This window comes from Emydura macquarii, unplaced genomic scaffold (assembly GCF_026122565.2).
Source record: "Emydura macquarii macquarii isolate MOO-44397 ecotype Brisbane River unplaced genomic scaffold, CSIRO-AGI_Emac_v2 contig_2676, whole genome shotgun sequence".
Classification (NCBI taxonomy): Eukaryota; Metazoa; Chordata; order Testudines; family Chelidae; genus Emydura; species Emydura macquarii.
In genome coordinates, this window is record NW_027132813.1 from 21,937,311 (window position 1) to 21,954,479 (window position 17,169).

The 17,169-nt window shown below is 37.3% G+C and overlaps 1 protein-coding gene across 7 annotated transcripts in view; it reads left to right on the forward strand.

Moving 5' to 3' along the window:
- Nucleotides 1-13,798, forward strand: part of EML4 (EMAP like 4) — a 229,080-nt gene extending 215,282 nt beyond the window's left edge. For all 7 annotated transcript variants that reach the window (XM_067565040.1, XM_067565038.1, XM_067565039.1 and 4 more), the window contains 4 exons: nt 4,017-4,104; nt 5,433-5,531; nt 10,127-10,257; nt 11,068-13,798. In XM_067565040.1, coding sequence (XP_067421141.1) covers nt 4,017-4,104; nt 5,433-5,531; nt 10,127-10,257; nt 11,068-11,532 — 783 coding nt within the window. In that variant the 3' untranslated portion in view covers nt 11,533-13,798. The remainder of the gene's footprint in view (nt 1-4,016; nt 4,105-5,432; nt 5,532-10,126; nt 10,258-11,067) is intronic.
- The last annotated feature ends 3,371 nt before the right edge of the window (nt 13,799-17,169 follow it).

Genomic DNA, 17,169 nt, shown 5'->3' on the forward strand with positions numbered 1-17,169 from the left:
GTGAGTTCTCATAAGGTATAAGGTATCCTTCTCTCAACTACAGTACAGGTCTGCCAATCCATAATAAATTAATATCCTCAAAGGGCAGCGATTAATCCTAAAGTACATAATTTCATCAGGACTAGCCATTTTCCTAAATGTAGGAAGTCCTCTAAGGGACACTGTGGTAGGTAGGGGAGCAACATGATAAACATATCTGTGTATACATGCTGTATCATTTTTCAAGAAACTCAGCAGTCATCACAGATACCAATATAAGAACTTGGATGGATGCATTGTGTGGCTGCTAACAGGGAGGGCCTCATTGGGAGGGACCATGCTCCATGTCCTGAGTCACATAGGAACACACAAATGCAGAAGTAGATGGGACAGAGAGAAATGGCATGGATCTGAGAGTGCCTGCCCTCATGCCATGCACTAAAGGATGAATGGAGGTGGGGAGGCTATCTTCTGGTGGATATGGGGGACACTCATTAAGTAAAGGTGAGGGGAAAAGAGGTGGAAGACTATGAAGCAGGGGTGGGAAATAAGAGCCAAGTTTACTCATCTCCCTTCACTCATCTTTGGCCTCTAAAGATGATTTATCTTTATCCTTACCTTTTGAGATGTTAGCAAACTTTTCACAAAATTATAGACTCCATTATATGGACTAAGGGGTGATCTTGCTGAGGCTTGGACAGCTTTTGAATTTTGGAGAAATGTTAATGTAGATAAACCCCTTAGAGATACATTTACAGATGGAAATATATATGAAATTAATAAATCCATCAACATGTTCTCTGTATCACAGGTGTAAGGTTCATTCATGAATCCTGAAAACCTGTTCCCATGATTTTTGACATTGACTTAAATAAGAACAGGATAAGATCTAAGGGCCTTTTAAAGGTTACTGTGAGTGTGGGTTTATCAGTTGCACTGACGACCTTGTGTATGCAAGGGAGAGTGACTTTGTGTTTTGGCACTAGTTGAATATGCACATGCTGTAGGGCAAATAGAAGGGATTAGTGACGGATATATAAGGTTATGCTCGTAATGCTAGCTATTGATCCATCAACCTTGCGTTGTGGCTATTTGTCAAAATATTCTAAGTATTTCGGAGAGGCGAGGGTTGTAATCTAAATGCTGACACATTCATGATTTAAATCAACTTTGACATCTGAAAAAGTAAGATAGTAGATTTGGATTTTTTCAGAAGACTGAAACGAAGTGCTCCATTACAAAGTACATACAGCAATGCTAACTGATGTCACAGTTCGTTTTACACAAGATTTGGCTAGAGCATATCATTTTGGCTAGAGCTACTTCATTTTAATGCTACGTATAGGAAAGCTCATTTGAATGCAAGATTTCATTTGTAATCTGGTTTGACTAATCTTGTTAACTAATTCTAATGGATACTTTGATATTAACTTGGTTAATTAATTCTGTAGGCATGATATGTAGATGCAGATTTCTTATGGCCAGATTGTGATTGCTTAGAACATAGATATGCATAGGAAGGGGAAGCCCACAAGGAGGCTCCTACCTCATTGCCCATCACATCACACTCACAGTTCTTGTGTTCCCTGGATTGCAGGAGCTGCCCCCTTCGTGCAGCTGCCCAGAGTGTATGTTGCCACAAAGGTGTGGAGAAATGCATGGGCAATACCTTCTACCCCCCCAGTCAATGGACCATCAAACTAGGGTAATATGGTGCAGACACTGTTAGGCTATAGCAGCGAATATGGTCCCAGAACTCATCCTGGAGTGATGCAGTTTCCCAGGGCTGTGCCTAATGGCGTGGTTAAAACCTTAACATTAGCCATACATTCATTCACATAGTTCTGTGGCCTGATCCCTCAACCTGTCCTCACATGGGTAGTCTTTATTTGCGTAATTAGTCCCTTTAGAGTCAGTGGGAGGGAGGATTACTTGTGTGGCCAAGAGTTGCAGGATTCGGCCCTCTTGTGTGGTGTATTTGTAGCAGATTGATGACAACAGCAATTTCATTACTAGAAAAAGAACACTATTCACAGCAAGTTGATATGATCTTTCTATGTATATTGTAAAGTTAATTTGTCCTGTAAGAGTATTGCCCAGCTCAAATTGAAAACTCTTGGGTAAATGATATTTGCTAGTTCAAAGGGTTTTCTTAAGGCTATAGTATATATTTATCTTTCTGTAGTTTTCCATACCAACTTGTTGTAGATTTACAATCTAATAAAAATCATACTTGTTCATAACACAGGTTTTGCTGTATTTAGTTAAGTGGCAACCCCAGGGACCATCCATGTCAATGGCCTAGTAGAGGTAGACTTTATTAAAGGTAAAACAGAAGTGTACTTGAATCCTTATGGACACTTTAAATTGGTCACGTCAGAAACGGAATTGCCTGTTAAAGGTTGTCTTTACATGCAGGTTTCAGTGTAATGTAGCCATGCACAAGAACAACCTTGTTTTTCAGAGATCAGTTATAAATTTATGATTTCATGCTGCAGTGGGGTTTCTTATTATAATTTGGTCAGTGTGATGATATAGATAATATGGAGGGACTTAAAATCTGCAGTGCAGTAATCTGAAAATAAAGCTGCTGCAGGTGTGCATTTTAACAAGGTGTTAATTGAGTAGGATCAATAGAAACATAAAGCAGGGGTCAGATGCAGGTTTCTTAGTAAAACAGCATACAAATCCTGAATTCTGTAATCTCCTGCCTTTTAAGATGTTACCTCACCCACCTTGTCTGTTTCTGCAGTCATTTAAGAATTGGTCTGTATTACAGATCTGTCACGTTTCTGAGCTCTCCCAATGTGGAGTTATAATTTACCAAGAGACTGTTCTGAGTTGTGAACCATTTCCAAGTAAAAAGTGGGTTTTTTTCATTGTTATTTCTGGATTAATTTTCTACCACCTGAACAAATGTTGTATTCCCTTTCCTTCCTTCTGTGCTAGCCTGAGATTGCCTAGAATGAGCTTATTAAAGGAATATAAGGGGAATTTTGAGCCCCTTTTACATAGCTTACACTGCTGTTCTGTAAAAATAAGAACTGGTAGCAGAATACAAGCTTTTGGCAAAACTGTATGAAAAGTTAACTGGCTGCAGCCTTGACAGTGTAAAAATAAAAGTGAGTTTCCCATGAGTCTACACCAGCTTCTTTGTGCTGTAGAATCTGCCTGGTTTATAAAAGCAATATTTATAAGAGTTTGTTTGTTTGTTTATAATAATTTAACCATCCTTAAAGGAGAAAAGCAGGAGGCAATTATTGACATTTCTTGTCGTTCATCAGGGTATCCGGGTTCTGTGTTGCTAAGGTATTTGGACCACATTTTCAAGACAGCCCAGCACCAGTAGCTCCCATTAGGCTGAATTTTCACAAGAGTTCAGCTTGCATTGAAATCAATGGGTGCTGTATATTTTTTAAAATCCAGCCACTTAGGTGCCTAAATAGGAGCTGAGCTTTTCTAAAAACCCAGCCCCAATTGTGGGTGCTGACCACTTCTGTAAATCTGCCTTTTAGGAATGCAATTGCATAGTAACCATGACAGGTATTTTCCTGGTTTAATGCTCATTTTTATGAATATATTCTGCAAGTAATTCATGCATTTAGTCTAGTTGCCCTAGCAAAAGACAATTCAACATGATTTGTTTTTCCTAATTGAATTGTTGCAAGTATAGCTCTGTTCTGTCATTTCATGAACTCGTCCATACTTGAACAACTTGTCTGCTTGGATTAATGTGTATTGTGAAGGGACAATATTATTGCCAAGAAAGAATCCACCTTGTTGTGAAACACTAATAGATTACAGGAAAGGCACTTTGCCAGATTCGTGTTTGTTTTGTTTTGTGTCTCTGTGTAATAGGAATCTTTAAAGGAGTGCAAATATTTGCAACAAATCCTGGGGAAAAAAACATCATTACTGACTTCTGATTTTAATTATCCTATGCCTTGTCAATTTCTCAGCCATCACTGGACACATTTATGTTTTAATGACGATGGAAGTTAAAAGTTTCATGCTGGCATTATTGTATTATTCCTTAGGGACATTCCAGCTATATTACACACCTTGACTGGTCCCCGGACAACAAGTATATAATGTCAAACTCAGGAGACTATGAAATACTATACTGTAAGTATTAAATTAAATTTAATGTATGGGACAGAAATTTGCCTTAGCAAATGTATGTGGTCAGGGCCGTCTGTGCAAAATGCTTTCTGACAAAGGAACTAATTTGAACTTTTGTAACCTGATATTCTGATATTATTCAGAGCTGTGTATTACCTAATGGCAATTCCAAATATAGTTGACTCCTCTACAAGGTCATAAATCAGGTTAACAGCTTAGAATTTACAGAACAAGTGGCACTAGGTTTTGCACTTTGACAATAGTATGTATGCTTGTCTATTTAGTATCAACAGTGTTATCTATTGCGTGTGTTTTAGCTAGAAGTGTTTATGACTTGAAAGAGAAAAAACTTGAACCAATAACAGTATTTATATCTGTATAGTAATAGTGTTGGCATATCTTCTGCCTTTTAAAATGTATGTGTTTATTTAACAATCAAATGTAACTAGTTAACAATGGCAGATGTCAGTCCCACACCTAACGCAAGGTAAGCTGGTCACAGCACAGACATTTTAATCTATTTTTAAAATAGATTTCTATTTGGAGGAAGTCACCAGTTTGGAATTGATGGGTTGCAGCTCCTATTTTATTACCAGCATGAAGAACCACTTCACAAATGAAAAATGTCTATCACCTTCACAAGTCTAATCCACCTATTGCAACTCACCTGTCAGCTGATACTACTACTGTATCTGAATCTGCCCAAAGTTTCTGTGACTGAAACTGTGTGCGGGGAGGTGAAGGCTGCAACCCATCAATGCTAAACTGCTGTACTGACAGAATCATTCCCTTTCTGGTTACAAGATGAAAGGGAATTAAGGCTTACATGGCAAATGGTTCCTCACCACCCAGAATCATTATTTTTAAAAGTGAACTTCCAGAGTCACAGGCTGCTAATTCTAGCAGGTATGGGGTCTGGCGCCATGGGGTCTGGTAGGGCTGAGACGTTCACTGAAACATTTTGTAAAGCACTTAATGAGGGAGCCAAGAAATGGGGGGTTGGGTTAGGGCTCAGTTCTGATCTTGTCAGTGTAAATTAGAAGTAATAGGAGTTGAAATTGAAGTCATTGGGAATACACAAGTGTAAAACCAGTGTAAATGAGAGGAGAATTCAGGCTCTTGGGTCCAAAAAAAAGCTCAGAAGTACTTGGAATTTGATGAAGGATCTCTCCCCCAATGAAGGAATCTGGCACTGGTCTGTCATTGGTTTTCCAGAATGATTCAAACATGGTTAAAAAAAAAATTGCACTCCAACATTCTTAGTGTCTTCAAAGAACAAAATAGGTGGATCTAATTCATATGCCATTACTGTTAATTCACTTCTTTTAAAGGGGACATTCCAAGTGGCTGTAAACTTATCAGGAATCGTTCAGACTGTAAGGATATAGATTGGACAACGTACACTTGTGTGCTAGGCTTTCAAGTGTTTGGTAAGCACCATTGAATTTTAATTTGCTTCATTTTGTTTAGCCTTTATTATGCTAGATTTTATCCTTGAAAATACTCAATGGTGTCATTAACAATAAAGGTACAGTAATTAGAATGTCAGTACAGAGTTGCTTCAGTTAGCTCATGGTGGTAGTATTCTTATCAGATGCCCCCAACAGTTCCTTTATGTCTGACATGCTATCCCAGGAGACCGATCACATGACCAGTGTTGTGGTCAATCTTAAGCAGGTTGTAGCTCTCTAAAGGTAGATATTCTCCATAGATAATGCATATTCATCTTCCATTTAATCTTAAATGTTTGGGATTTTTTTGTTCTGCTCATGTTAGATTCTGGAGTTTGGGCCTTGGACCATAAAATGTTGGGTTTTGAGAGGATGGTATTGGGAATGGGAGTGGGGAGGAGAGACGCTACAGAAACTACAGTAAAGATTTGATCATATTCTGTAGTGTGTAATCCATGATTCAGGAGTGTGGTTGCGCCTTTTCAGGACTACAATTGAAGGTAAGCAGTGTGCCCTACATCTGCAAAGGAGGAGTGCTTTAAAAACTGAAGCAGATTTTGAAAACATCTACAAAAATTTGAAGAAGTGACAACGTTATGTGTGATGGGTTTTTTTTATACCAAAGTTCAGGGCTGTGGCTGAATAGTTCAAACTATTTCCTGCAAAATGGCATTTTGTCAGTCCTAAATGAGAGCCCCTCTGTGAAGTGTTGAGAGAGATTGTTCAGCCTGTGAATCAAATCATGTGAGCAGGTTCCCTTTCACCACTAGCACAAGAGATCGGCCTCTGTTCTTCACACTTACATGAAGTATAAAAAAGTAGGTATAAGCCAATCTGTAAATTCTTTGGCGACAAGAGAGGAGAGCTTGCAAAGCTTTTCTTCTTGGCTAGTGAGAATTCAGCTTCCAATGCCAGTTTATTTGCTGGGAGGAAGAAAATAGAGAAATGTTTTTCGGAGTGCTTACTCTTTTTATGTAGCCTTTGACAATAACCACATACACCTGCTGAGAGGATCTGCTTAATGAGCAAATGCTCTAGAAGGGCTACATTTGGGTTGATGGCTACTATGACATTCTTGTATGTCAAATAAGATTGGACACCTGACAGTTTGGGTTTTATAATTGAAGACCAACTGTCTTTTCTCTTTGGAGCTGGATAGTTGAAATATGCTGGAACATGCCTATTGTGTAGCAGGTACCAACACTGTTGCTAGTTGGTATTTTGATTAGAATTCTGGCTCCTGTTAGCCTGAAAATTTCATTTCATTTTATACATTCATATGTTTATCCCATCTCTGTGGATGGAATTCAAAGGAGATGGCTGCTTTCTCCTGAAGCTCTGAGTGTGTGAGACTGGATTGATTAATGCCATTTGTCTGCAGCATTGATTTCCTAACTTTCTTTGCTGTTATGGAGCAAAGACTGAAAGAGTAGAAACTGTACCACAAAGGAATGGGTATTGTGAGTGGCTCACAGGAGATTCATCAGGTAGCAATGAGGAAGTGCAAGGATGCAGGGTTTCAGCATTTTCCTGAGAGCATAATGTCCTGGTCAGAGAGCAAAGAAATACTTTGAAAGAAGGCAGAGGGACTGAGTAGACCTGCACCCACTGTTGTGTTATGCTAGGATTTGAGACACTCCTTTTACATTTTTTTCACTTTACATTTTGAGTTAATGAAACATGCCATCTTGCAAGCACTGAAGCACTACATTTAGCAACATAGCAGATACAATATGAGCAGCAGCTGTATCAGATTCCCTACTCTTTTTCAGAAGAGCCCTTCAACCATTATCTAAAGGAACAGTGTCTGGAGATGCAAGAGGAATTCTGTCTCCATGCTCAATCAGCCATTAGCTATACTGCTGACAAGAGAGTCAGTATCTGTATGATTTGAACACCTATTCACTCTGATTTGGGTTTAGACTACCAGCTCATTCTACTTAGCAGCCATCAGATAGGAGCTAGTGATGACATGGGCCCAATTCAGATCAGCTGACATACAGGTGAACAGCTCTGTATCTCATTACCAGTACCATATGCCATCCAGGCCCTTTTCTTTCGCTTGTGTATTTTAAACTGCACTTCAGTTGCTGGTAATTCTGGTCGGAATCTCTGATTCTATCTCCAGTCCATCCAGATTATTATGCACTTTTACTATTACATACTAAAGTCTTATTAAACTCTAATAGCTTTTGGATTCTTCAGAGTTCTAAGGAGTCTTAGGCTACAGTGGAAAGTGAAATCGGAGTGATACTTCTGAATGAAAAATCCACCAGTGACTCACTTTTGTGTTTAAAAATAAAGTAAGCACAGCAAATAGTGTGACTTTAGTTATTCTGCCAAAAATAATTGGTCATTTTCAAGTTGCAAACTTAAAAGGCTTCAGGCCCATCATGTTTTAATTTTCTATTATCAGGCATTCCTGGCCCTTCAAAAGCATCCTGGACCAATGACTTAGTCTCAAATTGAGGCATTGTCATTCAGCATGAGACGTGTGTTCTATTCCTAGTTCAGCCACTGACCTGCTGTGACACTGGACAAGTCACTTCACATCTCAGAGCATGTTTCCCATACCTTCCTGTGACTTTTTTCTGTTTGGATTGTAAGCTGCTTTGGACAGGGGCTGTCTCGTGACTCTTACAAAAAGGACAATATCATTTGGAGCTTATAAGGGCTAATTACACTGTCATACAAAATAGTAATGATACAATAATATAAACATAGCTATTTTTAAAAGTTTTTAAACATTTAAACCTCTCTCTTTTACCCTATCAGCCATGTTGATGGGTTACTCTCTTCATGCTTTCCTGAAACCTTGAAAGGAAAAATCCTACCATTTTGTTAAAACAGATTCTTTTCATTTGACACTACTAAAATCAAATTGGTGTATACATAGAGCGGTCAGGGGGACGTAATATAGCTCTCTAGGTCACATCTGTCCAGAATGGCAGCTGAAATTTCAGGAAGCAGATGAAATTATAGAGTTGTTGCTTAAGAAAATTCTTTATTTAGGATCCTAAATATAAGCCTCAAAGAAATGTCTGCAGCAGAGTTTTGAGTATACTCTAAAGTTCATTTATTAGCCCCACCTACTGGTTAGACTATATTAATGGATTAAGGAAGTATTTTAACATCAATTGATTTAGTTCTAGCTGCTTGAAAATTCTTGATATTTATTTATAAGACAGACATCATTACTGTTCAGGCATTCAAAATATTGCCCAACAATTTCCTTAGCAATTAATGCTGTTCACTTTGGTAACTTATCTGCAGTAAGATTTGCTTGCATCAAATATCCTCTAATAATGAAAAGCCTCCCTACTTCCTTAAAAAGTGTGAAGAAATAGACATACCTTTAGTTTTCCCATGGCTTCTAATCTTCTAGATAAAATAAATGGCCCACACCTGACCCAGTGAAAAGTGCCAAAACCTTCATAATAAACTAGTGAATAGAGATGTTGCTTTTTATAACACTTTCAGATATGAACAAGTTATTTACTTTTTCTAAAACTGCAATGTTGAAAATACAATGCTGTAAAACTTTCAGGATGACACTAAACCTGCAGTTTACTTTGAGTTCTCTAATGTTTCTGCCCTGATGATACAAAGATATGGGGGAAGTATATCAATGCTTGTAGCGGGGGGGAGATATGCCTTCCCTAGCTGTTTTGGTAATTGATAAATCACTTGCAAGCATGCAACAGTGCCTGAAAAACAAAACAAAAAACAAAAAATACTTCTCATATTTATCCAACTCCTGGTCACCCGCGAGTGATGGATGAGTTGTAAAAAGTTGGCATCAAGGAGTAAAAGTATCATCTTTTAACTCTTGATTTACCCTTTTTCAGCTTTGATCTTAGATATGCATGTCAGTTTTTGCTGTATGTTGAAGCTCAAGAGCTTTTTTTTTTTTAAATTCAGTGATCTTCCTCCTTTAGGCATTGTTATTTTTCTTCTGTCTAGACATAGCAGCTCTATGTTTTGCACTTAAGTACAATTCAATACGTTTTTGTTTTATTTAAGCACTATTTTCATATATGGCACGTGTCCAGGCTGAATTTCTGTGCAAAATATAATAATAAATTGTCCGTTTCCAAACATACAGCCAATAAAGAGAGGATTCCACTACGCAATAATTATTTTGCTTGGAAATTTTGCTTGTTTAAAAACAAAAGTTTCAATTTATAGTGTGCAGCATTTAGGTTTGTTACCATACTTCAATAACTTGTGTCACTTTTAAAACATGAATACATGGACCACACAGTGTTCATTTAAGAATTATCTGTCATAGCAACAAAAGTTGAATCTTAAGTTAAATGTTTGTGCATCTGTATTTGCAGGACTGGGGTCTTGAATAGCAAATTTAGCAAGTCAGTTAAATTTTCTTGGCATGACAAAGTATAAAGTTCAGTTCAATATCCTATTCAGTTTCCTAATTTAATTTGATACATGCATTGTTTGTTTTTGTTTTTAGCCTTATTTTAAATTTCATGGATTATATTTTTGCTTCAGAATTTTTTAAATGTTGTTTTTAAATTATTGTTACTAAATATGTCTGTATGTCTACATTCTAGGAGTTTGGCCTGAAGGTTCAGATGGGACAGATATAAATGCTCTTGTCAGATCCCGTAATCGAAAGGTGATAGCAGTTGCTGATGATTTCTGTAAGGTCCATCTCTTTCAGTATCCCTGCTCCAAGCCAAAGGTAAGTTTAGGCTACTCTCTGGTGTGTGTATTATAGGCAGGGCTCGAAGCAAAACCTATTTTTAAAGTTGACTAATATTTCCCATAATAAGAGTCCCTGTTTTCATTTGCAACTTTGGCAAACTTTAATCATTTGGGCTGAAATTTTCCATGCCAGGTGGGTCAGCTATTTGCATGCTGGGTCCCCGCAGCAGGTCCATGTTGATCACTGAAGGAGAGTGCACAGTCAGCCTTACTTCTGGCATTTCCTAACTTCTGAGTGTTTGACTTTGCAACCTTAGTAATGTTTTCAATATTTTTTCTGTGTAATATATAAATACACATATATATATATAATTATATGTATGTATGTAGGTGTGCATGTATATGATATCTCTGCGGTCGTATACCTATACACACATACATTCACTGTATATATATGTAGGAAGAGAGTTACTTATTTATAAAATAATTTACTTACATTCTTGGTGGCAAACAAAATGTGTTGCTGCATTTTTTTAAAGTTAACTTTTTTATTTTTAATCCGTATCTGGCCCTTTGCAAATACAGATATCATGAGGACATATAGCCAGACCAAAAGTGGAAAACTCTCCTAATATTTGGAATTCATATGATTTAGTAATGATACTCAAGAGAAAAGTATATCTTGAAAAAAACCTGAATATAGATTGATGTGTTGGTATGTGTAAATTATTCTTTAGAATTCTCAAAGAGCTATTTTAATGGTGTTTTGATATTAACAAATAACAGGAAAAGAGTGTGACATTTAATTCCCCCCCCCCCCTTCTCTCTCTCCTTTTTATTTCAATAGGCCCCCAGTCACAAATACAGTGCTCACAGTAGTCATGTGACAAATGTCAGCTTTACACATAACGATGGTCACTTGATTTCAACTGGAGGGAAAGACATGAGTATTATTCAATGGAGACTTGTGGAAAAGGTAACTTTGCCACAAAATGACATTGTAGTAGAAATTGGTACAACCAAAGCACCCATCCCTGCCACTGAAAGCGTGGTTGAGCTCCCTGAACCTCTTTCACAATCATTTGATGAAATGGCACAAAGTGAAAGTGTAACCAACAGCTCTCTCGCATGTTTGGAGAGCAATTTGGAACACACTCTGGAAGCCAATGAAGAGCAAAGTGAGGAGCAAAGTGAAGGGAGCAGTCTAGATGCAGGTGAGCCAAGCTATGAAGAACCATCCAATGAAACAAGTGAGGAGCAAAGTGAATCCACTGTTACTGAAGACCAGCAAGATAATTCACCAGTGTCTTAACACTTCAAACTCAGATGGTCTTTATTTTCCCTTGGTGTGTGTGCTTTCATAAAGGGGAGAGGGTTTAAATAGGGAAGAGGAAAATAGCTGAGATTCATGACCACTCCAGCTGTTGGGTTTCAGTGAGATTTTTAGTCTGACTTTCTGTTTCAATATGTGGAACTATCCCAAGGGCCCAGCTTGACAGTTTATGTCAAGAACTGGTCAAAGTTAGTAGTGGGACATGACCGTAGATTTATTTTTAATTCTGAAATTGCTGTCAGGCATGATGTAAATACTGGAAAAAAGATTCATTCTAAGGATAAGCTGAAATAAACCACATTAATCATGTGAAAGTGTTTTCTGGAAGTACTAACACCAAACAGAAGCACTGAATAAATACCAGCTGAATAATACTATGCTATTTTTTCCAGGTGCATAAAAAAAATATGAAAAAAATTAGTTTTGTGGAGCTGTTCTTTCCTTTTTTTAATGGAAAAAAAGAGGAAAAACAAGAGAATAATATGTTCATGGAACTGCCTTCTTGATCTAATACATATGCAGTTTTCTAACACTACTAATTCCTAATGGGATGTGGGCATGCTTGCAGCCTGTCTGCCCTAGGTGCTGCTAATTCTAAGGCAAATCATATCAAGGAATAGTTTTTATTGCTCCTTGTGTACAGATCTATTTAATTATAGAACTTCACCAAACATCGGTTTGTTTATGAATGATTGACAACATAAAAGTTGATTAAAATGTAAGAGGCAATTGTCTTTTCAAAGAATTGCTTGCCTTCAATATTTTGAAACTTAAGAAACTTTATATTGGCCTTGATGTGAACAGAAGAGAATGCATGAAAAGATAGTTCTAGAGTAAAACTTAGCCTTCAAGCAGAAATTGTTCCCTTACTACTAGGAGAAATATAAATACAGCTAAATTGTTAAATTGGTGCTTGGGATTAGTATAGTAAGTTAACTTTTTTTTTTTTTTTTAACTATTATGGGGTGACTTTAAGAATCAATAAACTGCAAATGTTTTTTTTTTTACTTGCTCCTTTAGCAGTCATGATAATATCACAATAATTTAGATAATGTTGCGTATTTTGAGATTTGCTCTCTTTGTTTTTGTGATTTTTCTCTTGCCGAGTTGCTGTGAGCCATGCAGCACTTATGTGGCTGTACCTGGCCAGTTACAGGATATCATGGCATTTGTTATGCATTTCGGAAGTAATTTTTTTTACAAAACTAGTCAGACTGCATTTGTTTCTTAAATACATAAATTTCCTACATTAAAAAGAAAAAATAGATTTACTGACAAATATGCATTTCCTATGTACTTGTTTATATTTTGATTATAAATTTTTTTAACTTGCTGCATCGTGCTGATATTTTAGATTTTAGTTAGAAAATCTTGTTTAGAAACTTTGGATGAGTTCATAAGTCTTAAGTGTGCAAGCGTTTACGTGATTGTGCCATTCCAAAGTGCATCAAAACTGTCATTCCCTTTCTAGTATCTTCTCAGGAGTAATGCTACAGATCAGGTATTTAGTCATCATTTGGTAAGATAAGAAAACTCAAATGGACTCCCAAAGGATATTTAGAACATTTATATATAGAAAATATCCTCTTGTTTACAACAGTTCCAGAAAACCTCAAAATAGTTCTCTTCATATGAAGGGAGATATGGATTCCAAGCAACCCAACTGTTTAAACTGTGCTCTGTATATAGTATTTTATTGGAGAGTTCTAGTGTATCTGACTTACAGGTTTGCCAAATAATAGTGACAGAAGATCAAGATCAGCTCATCAAATTATATGGTTCCAAATGAGGAATATGCTGTAAGGTGAGAAAATAATTCTACTAAAGGAAAAAAGGTTTATGAAAGCTAGTGAGACACAGAGCACTCTCTCTATCATTTTTATGAACTCCACATAAGCTACACAAGTCGTTTGGAAACATCTATCACTTAGGGGTTGCCATGTAAAGTGAGAGTTATAGTTGTGAAATTCTTGTGTTGTAGTTCAGAAGACTGTACTAATACGCAAAAAGCCTTACAGCATTCAATTGCTGGCAACTACTGTTTAACTGATAATTAAATCTGTGATAATGGATGGAAATGGGTGGGATTATATCACTGTAGATGTTTTAGAAAAATAATTGTGAATGAAATATGATTAAGAGTGTTTCATGTGAAGACGTTTGAGCCATTTCTATCTATCATGCATTCCTGTCTCATGGCAGAAAATTTTTGAAGATTAAAAAAACAATAAAATAATCAAAATAGTACATTGCCTTTGTGTCTTTCAATATTAGTGTTTATTCCTTTATATACGTATTAAAAGGATTACCTGGCATCTAATAAAAACTGACATTTATCAGATTATTTTTTATTTCTTTCTTTAATATCTTCTTGTCTCTGACTAATGCTCTTGCTGGTAATCCTCTTCCTGGCTAATAAAGGGTACCTATTCACCAGAAGAAAGAAGAAATAATCCTATTGCTCCAAATAACATTAGTGTGAGCGGCCTTACATGTCTGCTCATTGCTTTGGAAATGTACCCCTAAGTGGTTGGAGTTTAGGCATACAATTTCTCCATTCCATTGATGACTAATAGTTTGGCAAGACCATACATAGTATAGCAGTTGATTAAGGAGATCATAATACTGGGTAGAATATTGTTGTGTGTTACTTACTCTACACAGAGTTTATGCCCTGATGTTATTTATTAAAGCCCTCTCAGAAAGTGTAGAATGCATCCTACAGATTACAGTTGTATTTTGGATATAATATAGTAAGTATGTAATCATGCTTTCACTTCACTAATATATTTCAGGTCAATATGGGGGAACTGGTAGTGACCCCTATATATTTAGGTTGCCTTAATACTTGCCATTATTTAAGATTCTTGTGGTTTTTAATTTATTTTTTTTAAGAATCTGTAACATCTCCATTACTTGCAGCAGCCATTGAAATTCAGGAGGGGAAAGAAAAGAGCCTATTTTTTGTCCCGTGAAATTCCATTCAAGTTTGGCCGAGCTATCAAATGCAGGCGATTCTCCCGCCAACCACCTTGGCACCAGCTGCCCATTCCTTCATTTGGGATAGCAGCTTTCTGCTAATGCTAGCTAACGTACTTGGCCATGTAGCTCAAGGGTTAGATGTCTGTTCTGGGACTGAGGGATCACAGTTCAAACTGTGGTGCACAGTGGAAGGGTGGGATAGGGGAGTTAGAGTTGTAAATCATTTTTTTTTAAACATAGGGAATTATATTTTAGAAATCTACATTAAATACATTATTCAGGTTGCAAAGTCAAGTTCTTGAAAGTTAAGAGATGCCAGATTTATGTGCAACCTTAATTTGAGCCGTTTGTTCTTATGTATTAGGGTACATCCTTTAAATAAGTGATCACATATAACTTTTTCGATAGAACACTGGCCTTATTCAGTGCTCAGGATAGACACAGAAGGGGGCAAATTAAAGGGGTATAGGCCATTGTGAATCTGACATTTCTTAACTTTTGAATGCTTGACTTTGCAACCTGAATAATGCTATTTTAACAGTCTTTGTACAGAACATATATTAAGATCCAGCATTGTATTTTCACGGATTCCCACAATATAGTGCACACATCCTGGTCTCAATTTAGAAAATTAGGGCAAAATTAAGTCTTCATTTTATGCTGATGTAAACCCATTGTTCACAGTATTTTATGTGTCCTGCTCTGTGCGCAATCCACAGCCTATGTGAGTGTTACAGCCCCTAGCTAAAGAGCCTTTAGCTGTTGGAGATTTCTGGTTCAAGTGTCAGCCAAGAAGGTGGTGTAACAAGTGAAGGTCTGTCTGGGATTTGAACTGCTGTGGGCCTCAAATGCTTGGTATGAGCTTCCTCAGTGGAAGTATGTAACTCACTGGTCAGTGTGTGTTACCTGTTCCTACAGGCCATGGAGGATATGAGTGTCTTACAGCTGTCAGCCAATGTCTGGCTGTTTAACTCATGCTTTCAGTTCTGGACATCCCCAGTTTAGTCCCTGGTGTCTGCCTGGTGTCTTTCCCTTCCATTTCCAAATATATCCTTTTTTGAAGCAACAGGAACTAGTAAGTGTTAAAATGTAAGCAGCATTGGTGGTGCAATAAATGGCACTCTTCTTCAAGTCAATACTGAACCAATGCCCATCGTGCTAAGGGAGTCAATTGTGCTGGAGGATGTCTTCCAACCTGAGATATAAGACTGAGACCCTCCAGCAAAAGTAGCACTTCTCAGAATAATGGGGTTGCCAGTCCTGGTGTCCTGAATAAAATCACGTCTTCACTACCGTGCCATCAATGCAGTGGCATTGATTTAGTGGGTCTGGTGAAGACACGCTAAGTCAAGGGGAGAGCGCTCTCCCCTTGAGGTCTGTAGTCCACCTTAATCAGAGGTGGAAGCTATGGCGATGGGAGAGTATCTCTGGCTGACATAGCATAATCTGGACACCACTGCAAGTTGATCTAAGGTATGTAGACTTAAGCAACATTACTTACATAACTTAACTAGCATAAGGTAGATTCTCGGCGTTAGTATACACCAGGCCTAAGTTACAACTTGATATATATATATAAACCTATCATAGGTGTGGGTCCCCCTTATCATAATATCTCAACACCTCAAACCTCTAATGTATTTATCCTTACACCACCTTTGTGAGGTAAGGACGTACGGTCCTCCTCTTTTTACAGATGGGAAACAACACATAGAGACTAAGTAACTAACCTGGGTCACACTGGGTTATTAAAATCTGCCTACCAAAATTTTTCAAGTAAATACAGTAGGTGAAATCCTATCTCCATTCAAGTCACTCAGTGTCTTTCCATTGACTTCAGTGGAAATAAAACCTTCACTTACTCTCCTAAACTGCTGTTCAGAGTTCCTATACATTGTTGACACACTTCACCCCAGTGGCTCATGAAGTGATCCTTTTATGACCATTACAGAGCTAATTAATGTTAGGGTCTACAGATGAAAGTTGCCGGTGAGTGTATTTTACCTGTATAATTATCTATGTATGGTCTATGAATGTTTTTTGGTAAACCTTCTGTATTATGCAAGTATGTGTTTTAATGATGGAAACACAGGCAGCTTGTTTGTTATCTAAGTAAATTGTTCACTACTTTTATGAAAAATGGCCAAGTGTTGTTTTCTGGCATATGCGTTGTACAAGTGAATAAGGAATCATACTTTGCCTTGTACACTGCACTGTATTAGAGTTACTCCCCTCTCTTCAGTCAAATCCCAATTTAAAATACACTTTTCAAAAACCTGCCTGATGACTTGCATAATGTTCAATGTATGACTTGCATAATTTTGCTCGCCCACTTGGCCAGGATGAGTAGTACTTTCTGAACAGAGAGTTATAATAATGGTAGGCGAGCAAAGTTTGTGCTGTGTGAGAACATTTGCATGACAATTTTGGAAGGCGTTTGTGTGCAATAAGAATCGTGCTGGCAAAGTAGTGTAACGTTTATATAATACAAAGTCAAAACTGTTTAAATGTAACTGCTAAGATACATATGAAACAAATATCAACAGCATTTACTCTTGGGTGTAACTACACTTCCCTACTCAAATGTTCCCATATTGCTTTCGTCATGTACTCCATGGTAGGTTGCGTGATGGC